The 9,433-nt window shown below is 44.7% G+C and overlaps 1 protein-coding gene across 1 annotated transcript; it reads left to right on the forward strand.

Moving 5' to 3' along the window:
- Positions 1 to 5,129: 5,129 nt before the first annotated feature.
- Positions 5,130 to 9,433, forward strand: LOC125528202 (protein NLP1-like; the record flags this gene model as incomplete). Its single annotated transcript, XM_048692707.1, is given in 5 exon segments — positions 5,130 to 5,410; positions 5,413 to 6,158; positions 6,351 to 6,401; positions 6,916 to 7,798; positions 8,662 to 9,433. Coding segments are annotated over 5 exon segments (2,477 nt in total), but the record flags the coding sequence as incomplete, so codon positions are not given.

Raw genomic sequence — 9,433 nt, forward strand, 5'->3', positions numbered from 1 at the left:
GAGAAATAATGACCAATCAGGACAGGAAGAATACATCCGCAGTAAGTTCATTATTCTTAGCTGACAACAAATTTACCACAACTGCTATCTAAAACATGTGTGTTTTGTCTGAACTGTAGTGCTCCAGTCTTTGTCATCTGTTGGCCGGAGCAAGCATGCCATTGAGCTCGAGAAACGAGCAGTCAATCTCTTAATCGAAGAAGGTACTCCTCAATCTGATTTTTGCAGCTTTGATCTTGCTTCTTAACATTGCTTATTGGTATTTGTATTTTCGCACATTGATTCATCGTAAATCTGTTTACAATAGCTCGCGTGTTTGACCGCACTTACACCCTTATTTGCTTCAGGGAAGGAGCTGCAGAAGATGAAATCTCTGAATGTGCTCGGCAAGCTTCCACCTGCCGAACATCCGTCACTACCAACTCAGCCAACTTTTGGTATGCGTCTGCCGTTCCAGCCATTCCCAGCCCGCCGCTGAGAAGAGCTGAAAATCAGATGTCACTGCATGACGAGTGTCCTGACCTGAAGCTTTCTCATGACGAACTCTTGCCACCCCAACGCTGCATCATGGTCAGCATGTTTTTGCCTGTGTGAGCATAAGCTTTTCATGCGTATGTCCAAAGACTTAATGGTAGCTGAACAGACAACCCTCTCATGGTGCCGAAAGCGCATAATAGCGGTGCACCTTGCCCGAACTTTGATGGATCTAATGTAACCATGAACCCCATAGGTAGATAACTGCTGTGAACATGGGGCATGTGGTTCACAGACTCCCCTAATCTCTGACCAGCATATTCAACGGGTTGCACTGACGTAGGCTGTGCCAGTATTATTCGTGTGTTGCATCTTGTTTAATTGCACGGGCGGGGATCAAGCCATCAAGGTAGGAACTCCGTCAGCAACAAATAAAAGAAGTGCTAATTTGACTAAGATGCTTCATTATTGATGCTTATATATGCTATGCACCCTAACCATGACGGCACCACGACTATTAATAACAAGTTTATCGCTTAAATACAGATCGGGACAGGCATGCTCCCTCCCAACCAGCACATCATATTTGATCTTATGTTTATGCACGGTAGCAATGATATAGTTTTTGATCTTCTCTGATTCTCTCTATCTTCTCACTACTAGTTCTTGTAGACCAACAAATTCTCAATAATATGGAGAAATGGAGGTTTTACATGATACCTTGTCACTCAACGTAGACGGAGCCGCCATTTATGGATGGAGGTTTTTACCTCTTTACTTTGTTGTCATTTCTGTAACGTCGCTAGCATACTGAACCTCGGCCCCCTGAATTGAGCATGGCCATCAGGATATCAGATATTTTCAAATCACATACACCATTCTAAGACTTCACGACATCGACGACGTCAAGGAGATCAAACTAGGCTTCCGAGCGTACCATTGGCGCAACAAAGTCGCGGAGGAATAAGCTTCCAAGCATACCATTGGCACAGCAAAGTCGACAGGAAGAAACTTTCAGCAGCGAGCCTCCATGGGGGTACTTGCCCTGGTACATGGAGCGAAGCTAAATGTAAACCATGAATGAATGAATCACCTCCCTTGACCTGGAATATCCAAATCCCCAGAGTTCGATGCAGTTCAGGCACAGCTTCCAGCCAAGTTGTCAGATTCCCAAGTATCCGTTATTGGGTGCATCTCCCAGTTGATTATGTGATCCAGCCGGCTTTTTCAAGAATATATCCCTAAGAAAAAAACACTAACAAGTGACAGCCTCTCAAGAAACCACACACGCTTTGATCTTCCCGGTAGCCCGCCACCGCCATTGGTTGAGCAAAGTCATTTCTTGAATACCAGTTCCGAGCAAAAGAGCAAAGTCTCTATTCTTGGATACTTATTCCGAGCAGAAGTTTCCTGCTGTACAACGTTATTGAACAGCTTCAGCAAAACACTATAAATTCCAGCAAGTGAAGCAACCTCTGAAAAGATCACACAAGAGGAAACGCAAACGAGGCAGAGTGCAAGCCATTCACGGAAATAAAGCTAATCAGTCGGTAAGCGACGATGGCACCAATACTAGTTTTACAGGTTCTGATGCCGAGATTGGATCTGTGTTGGTGGTGACTCGTCGCGGGTCCCACACGCATTAGGTGTCCACTGGCTCGGGCCCCGCCTACCGGAGAATTTTAACAGCCAAGCCGGCATCTGATTGGCGGGAATTAAGAAGACCTTCTCCATAGCTGGTGGAGCTGATGGTGTTGGCATGCCACTAAACAACAACAAGCCTTTTGGTCAAATATGAGACAAGTAGCAATTAGATGTATTTGCAGTGGGCTCTAGGCTAGTGACTGAACCAATATATAAAACGGGAAAGCAAGAGAAAAAGTGGGCACTGCATTTGTTTTCGTTTCTAGTGATGTCAGGGCAACGGGTATCTCAACTCACAGATGAGCATTTGCGGTGCATTGTGTCACCTCCAACTAGTGTCTTCTCCTCTCTGTGTTGATCCAAGAGCAATGTATAGCTCCATATGCAGCAGCAAACGGATGCTGACATAAACAAGCACATGTGGGCAGTAGAGAACAGATTAGCTCATGAGAATAAATATGGCAAATGGGTGTGCTTCCGTGCTCCCCACAATTAAAAACGAGGTTGCGATTAAATCAAAATAGCAACAAAGTGAGCTAACCACAGTTCACATAGTTCCTTTTCTTCTTTTGAAACAGCACGTAGCACACTCAAATGTAATGAGAGAGATAGGAGAAAGTTTCAAAAAAAAAAATCAGATAGCGCCAGTTGTACTGTGTTGCCTTTGTTGCATTGCCAAGAGGCATCAAAGATTCCTAGACATGTCACGGAATAATGAATCAGAGCAGTATTTTAGTGTCCTCCTCCCTGATCAGGGCGCAGAAACACGTTCTAGTGGGAGGAATCAAGAAAATTGCAGTTAGCAGTACTTACATAGTAAGTTGTGGCAAATTAACATTCTGACAATCTTTAAAGCCCTCCCAAAAGGGAACAGCCTTGGGAAGAAAAATCTATTGCTCTGGCATAGTTAGGCTCCCCAATTGGACTTTGGTATTGGGGATCACATGTATGTCCACCTAAACCACCATTATTTAGCTCACTAATTGATCCTTGTTCTGAACAACTTACTGCCTTTTAATATTCCCAAGTAGGGAAACATAGAGAACTGAGGAAGGTTAAGATCTAACAAGAGAAAAAATCATTAAACTAAAGCACTAACCAATCCCATATAGATACGTGACTAGCCGTACATATGTAGCTTTACAAGATGCAGTCCTGGGAGCAAGCACAGTCCATATTTAACTGCGCAAGTGCATCTGCGATCTCTAGAAAAAGGAACTGCTTAGCTCATAAAGCATCTAGGGCTAAAATAATTTGGTGCCAGACAGCCCACAACCCATAAATCTATCTATTTAGCATCTGTGAAGTTTCCTCCCTACAGACTCGAAAAGGTTTTCATGGCATTTTTTTCTATTATTTAAGCACTTTTTTCACGGGAAGGTACACAGGCACTTTTAGCCTCTTAGGATATTTCCTGTACTTCAATTTTTGAAGGCTTTAGAGAATTTTTTGGAAGACTACTAATACTTTTTGTGATGTAATTTGCTGCCAGAGGGAATCATGTGGCGTGTGTACGCAACGGTAGTGGGAACTGGGAAGATACTAAAACGCCTAGCTTTCCTGATAAGTCCCCGGGAATCTGTGGTTTCCCGTTCATTGCACAGTGATGACAAATTTTATAGACCCCACACAACTATATACCAGAATCTCTAATTAGTGCACCCTCCCTGATCCCCCTCTATGCAGTGACATCACTGATGCAAGACTTGTGGCCTACATCTTAGTGGCCTTGCATGTGGCCTCTAACCACAAGGACTGGTTCACAAAACAAACCTCCTTAATGGAATGGTCACATCAGCCACTGTTACAACCCTGTAGAACAAAAAGATCTCATAAGTTCTACTCCCCCCGTTCCAAATTACTTGTCTTAGATTTGTTTAGATACGGAGGTATTTAGCATTAAAATGAGTCTAGATACATCCGTATCTAGACAAATCCAAGACAAGTAATTTGGAACGGAGGGAGTAGGATTTACTATGGTAATACCACATGAATACACATGTACAACACCAAGGCAATAAGCAACTACTTTAAAAATAAGGCAATACACAATTATTATTATTTTTTGGAAATGGACGCAGTTAGTTCCGTGAGGGAGAAAGCCTTCCTTAGTTTATTCCCGTCGTGTAACCGTCCATGGTACATTGGTATTGCCAAGGAGAGGAAGACGGCTTGACGCAATTAGTTCCGTGAGCAAAGGAGCATTCCTTAGTTTATCCTCACCATATAACCGCCCGTGGTATATTGGACGGCTTGACGTAATTAGTTTCATGAGAAAAGAAGCCTTCCTTAGTTTATCCTTACCATATAACCCTCCAGGGTATATTGGTATTGCAAAAGAGAGGAAAACGGCTTGGTATAGATTTTTGTTAAAATCAGGACTTATCAGGGACAACAAGTTCGAGCGCTATTTCTTCAGCTTTATCTAGATGATATAAAAACCCAATAAGCACAACTTACACCATTTTTTAATTTTGTGTTGAAGCGCAACTTACACAAGTGATTGGAGACGCTGGTAATCCTTGTCAAGCCGGCCACATAATGACCCACAGAGTTGACTTTAACAAGGCAGTGGGCATAGTTGGATTCCTGTGAGGTGCTGGGGCGGGGCCCCCAGTGAGAGGGAAAGATTCTAACAAAATAAAGAAAATAGGAAATAAAAAAACGCAGTGGTGGGCCCCACAGGCTTTGTTCTTACGACAAAGCCAGACAATGAAAGGCAGAAGCAAAGCGAGGGCAGGGCCAAACAAGGCCAGGACAAGCACAGCAAATTTCTAGTTTTCCTTTTCCATCTCACAGCAGCAGCAGCGGCGGAGAGCGGAGAGAGCAGACAGGGGCGCCTTTGGAACGAATGGTGGGGGGTGCTCTGGTGGAGCACTGAGCCTTTTCTAGAGCTGCTACTTGCCGGAGGAGGCCCGCGCAGAGCTAAGGAGGAAGAGGGAGGGAGGGAGGGGAGGGAAGAGCAGAAGGGGGGCACCGTGCGATTACCAGTGAGCACCTACCAATCTCTTTCTTTGCTTCCTTTCTGCAGAAAATGATGTGTTCTCCCCTACCACCCTCACCCCGCAATCCAAACACAAACGCGAGCACATCTGACACAAAGATCTTCCCTAGACCCCCTCCACCCTCCAATACTTGGTTCACCCAAGATGCGCTTCTTGGTTTCGAGCAGGAGAGGACAAATATTGTGACTTGCATCCATGCTCCTGCTTTCAATTCCAAGGCTATCTATCTATCTTTCTTTTTTTCTTTCAGGCGCTAAAACTGATGCAGTGTTATGGTGTCAAATTGTGTGATCAGGTTCTGAAGGAAGCTTTACCTGTATGGAAGGTGGGGACGCCCCGCCAGGCATCTCCATGGGGCGCGCCATGTCCTCGGAAGGCGACCTGGACCTCCTGGAGCAGCTGCTCTCCGGCGACAACGCCTGGCTTGAAGTGGCGCCCAACACTTCTCGCTCACCCAATTTTTTTGCTTCTCCCTCCACCTTCCTCTCAGATGCCACAGCCACCACCACCACGACGCCGGCAGGCGCAAACAGCACCCTGTGGATTCCGCCAGCCTCCTCCACCGTCCGGCAAAGGTTTGAGCAAGCTCTGGATTACATCAAGCAGATGCAGAGAGATGCCGGCATGCTTGTGCAGCTATGGGTGCCGCAAAAAAACTGTGATGGCAAGTTGGTGCTGACAACGAGCGGGCAGCCATTTACTCTGGACAACACCTCAGATAGACTCATGCAGTTCAGGGACGTGTCGACGCATTACCACTTCTCTGCAGATGTTGGGTCGGAAGCCTCACCGGTTGGGCTCCCCGGGAGGGTGTTCATTGGCAAGCTACCTGAGTGGTCACCGGACGTTCGGCTCTTCACCAGCTATGAATACCCCAGGGTAAAATATGCTCAGGATTTGGACGTCCATGGGACGATGGGGCTGCCGGTGTTCGAGAAGGGGAGTTACTCGTGCTTGGGTGTCATGGAATTGATCATGACCAGGCAAAAGCTCAACTTCACCTCAGAGATCAACGACATCTGCAGGGCTCTCCAGGTATTGAACTATTGATACCTCAGTCACTTAACCTGAAAGTTTTCAAACATTAGTCTGCAGCAAGTATAGTTGCACAAAAAGAGTGTTTGGTGTCATGTGTAGGAGCAAGACACATAACAAATGCCAACAGTAGGAAACAATCATGTTCTTTTTCCTAGATTTGAGATCTCTTAATGGCAATGCTCTTTGCAGGCAGTTAACCTGAGAAGCACAGAAGTTTCAAGCACTCCGCGCGCCACAAAGGTAGGCAGCAAGAAAAAACTCAAGATTTGTATCACTGCTGAGTTTTGGTTTCATTAGAACTGAGCCTTTAATACCCACATACTAGTGAAAGAATTTGCTCCTCTCATGAAAGTCTAGATCTCTAGTACAAACCCAGTTATTTAGACTCCCAACCCAGATATTTAAACTCTCAAACATCAGAAACTCAGTGGTTATAGAGCGGTTTTACCATGTTGTCTGCCTACATGGCATCCATTCCAATCAGTGTTGGATAACCAAGTAAGGCAGGACCCACCAGAGAGGATAGAGGAGAAAGAGAGGATGGAAAATGTTATTTTTCCTTTGTTTTTCAGTTAAGTTAATCACTATGTGAGGCAGCTTCCTGGGATGGCTCATTGGCTTGTAAAAGAATTTGTCAACCTAGTGTCTACCATATCTCACAGTACAAGTAATTGTAGATAAATACCTTCAAATGAAATAATGGTACTGATATCTTCTCATGATTTCATGGCTGCTCTTGCTGATTATCAATCAGTTCAACAGTGCTTCCTACAAAGATGCTCTACCAGAGATACTAGAAGTCCTAAGGGCAGCCTGCGTCACCCACAATCTCCCATTAGCTCAGACCTGGGTCACATGTGCTCAACAAGGGAAAGGGGGAAGCCGCCACACCGATGAGAACTACCCGTACTGCATCTCCACCATTGACACAGCATGCTACGTCAATGATCCCCAGATGCAGAACTTCCATGACTCCTGCTCTGACCACCACCTTCTGCGTGGGCAAGGAGTTGCAGGGAAAGCCTTCGAAACGAACCAGCCATGCTTCTTACCAGACATTGGATCTTCAGCTAAAGAACACTATCCATTATCCCACCATGCTAAGATCTTCAACTTAAAAGGTGCCGTGGCAATCCGGTTGAGGTGCACGCGGACTGGGACAGCGGACTTTGTGCTAGAGTTCTTTCTGCCGACCAACTGTGAAGCCCTCGAGGAGCAAAAGGCAGTCCTGGACTCCTTGTCAGGCACCATGCGTAGTGCTTGCCGAACTCTACGTGTGGTTACGGACAAGGAGATTGGGGATGAGGAAATGCTGGAAGTGAATGAGCTGAACTCATTTGGTCCTCAAGGGAAGAATAAGGTTGAAGAGTTGTCCTTTGGAAACCAAGCAACAGAACATAGAGAGGAGGCATCATGGACAAGTCTAGCAAGGACTTCAAAAGAATCAGATTTAGCTGAATTAAGTATGCATGGTATGCTATCACCTGTAGGACAGGGTCTATCTCCAGCTGGTGCTCAGACAAGTGCACAAGGCAGCAAAGGGAAAAGGCGCACAAAGACGGAGAAGACTGTGAGCTTGCCGGTTCTTCGGCAGTACTTTGCTGGTAGCCTGAAAGATGCAGCAAGGAGCCTTGGAGGTTAGTAACCGTAACTCGTCACATAAATGCAAGATTCAGCTATGAATAGTTTACTGTTTTAGTATATACCATCAGTCATTAATCTATAGTGGCACAAGCCATGGACCCAGCATGATAAATTGAATGCTCAATAAGAAAATGTTGTCTCCACATTGTGAATTTCTTTTAGTGTTGTCCCCACATTAAAGTCAACCTCCACATGCACCTCATAATAAAATATGGACATTCTTATCACCTTTTTTTGTGTTTTGTGCTGTTAGCCTGAAGGGGAAAAGAAGGCAAATCTTTATTAATCGCAATAAATTGAACACGATGAGAACTAAAACAGGTATAAAACAGAATAGTCGACTCTCAAGAACTGCCATAACAAGTAAATTTACTACCTTACAATTAGTTAGCATCTACTAGATGGCCTAGAACTGATCAATATCTCATAAATTTGCATTCATCGTTTGCAACTGGCAAATTTACATGACAAAACAATCAATTATATATTAGAGGACGATATTATTCAGTGCAGTGTTCTGTCGCACAGATAGGGCATATGTAAGTCATACCAGGCGAAAAATAGGACTCTAAATTCATCATGTTGACATGCTATGCTGCTTTCTAGAAGTAGTACAGCTAGCATTGAAGTCCATGAGTCAAACATAGCTAAACTATTCCTTTTAGCAGACAATAGAAAGAAGACAGCATGTTCATCATGTGTACATTTTGTCTCCAAGGTGTGATCACACGTTTTGTGTGAAAGAATACTTGTACTGTCATGTACACTTATTTGATCTACTGTCAAACAATAAAAAATAAGAACTCTATTCAGCTTGGGTGGATACATGCTCACCACACTTTTCTGTCTCTTACAGTGTGCCCTACCACCCTCAAAAGAATATGCAGGCAGCATGGTATAAATCGCTGGCCATCACGAAAGATCAAGAAGGTAGACCATTCTCTAAGAAAGCTGCAGCAGATCATTGATTCAGTTCACGGAGGAGAGACAGCTTTCCAGCTTAATACCCTGTACAAGGATCTCACAAACACCTCTGTATCATCTGACAACAATTTGTCAGGAAGCGTCACAGTTCCTCCACACAAGCAGAGCAATCTCACTGATTTTGAGGGGCACCGACACCACAGGCTAAGCAGTAATGTGCCATCAACCTCACACTCACACTCATCATGCAGCCAAAGTTCTGATTCAAGCCCGTCATCGTGCAGTGGTGGATCAACAAAGCATCCACCTCAGGCTGGAGTTGATTTGCTTATGTCAGGAAATCCTGTAAATCACAGCCCTGTCCAGACTCTGCAAACAGAAAATGCATCAACAAGAGGACATTTCCCAGTTCAGGAGGCACCAGATCTGTTGCATAATCTGAACCAACAGGCTTTAGGTGGGCAGCATTCTTCTCGAAGCCCATCACCCCCAAAACAGAATGCAGATGCAGGTATGAGAATAAAGGCCACATTTGGCTCAGAAAAGGTCAGGTTCAGATTGAAGCCTGAGTGTAGTTTTCAAGAACTGAAGCAGGAGATGGCAAGACGTTTGAGTATAGTAGACACAAGCTTTTTGATTGTAAAGTACCTGGATGATGATTTAGAGTGGGTCTTGATGACATGCGATGCAGATTTACAGGAATG

This window comes from Triticum urartu, unplaced genomic scaffold (genome assembly GCF_003073215.2).
Source record: "Triticum urartu cultivar G1812 unplaced genomic scaffold, Tu2.1 TuUngrouped_contig_4704, whole genome shotgun sequence".
Taxonomy (NCBI): Eukaryota; Viridiplantae; Streptophyta; class Magnoliopsida; order Poales; family Poaceae; genus Triticum; species Triticum urartu.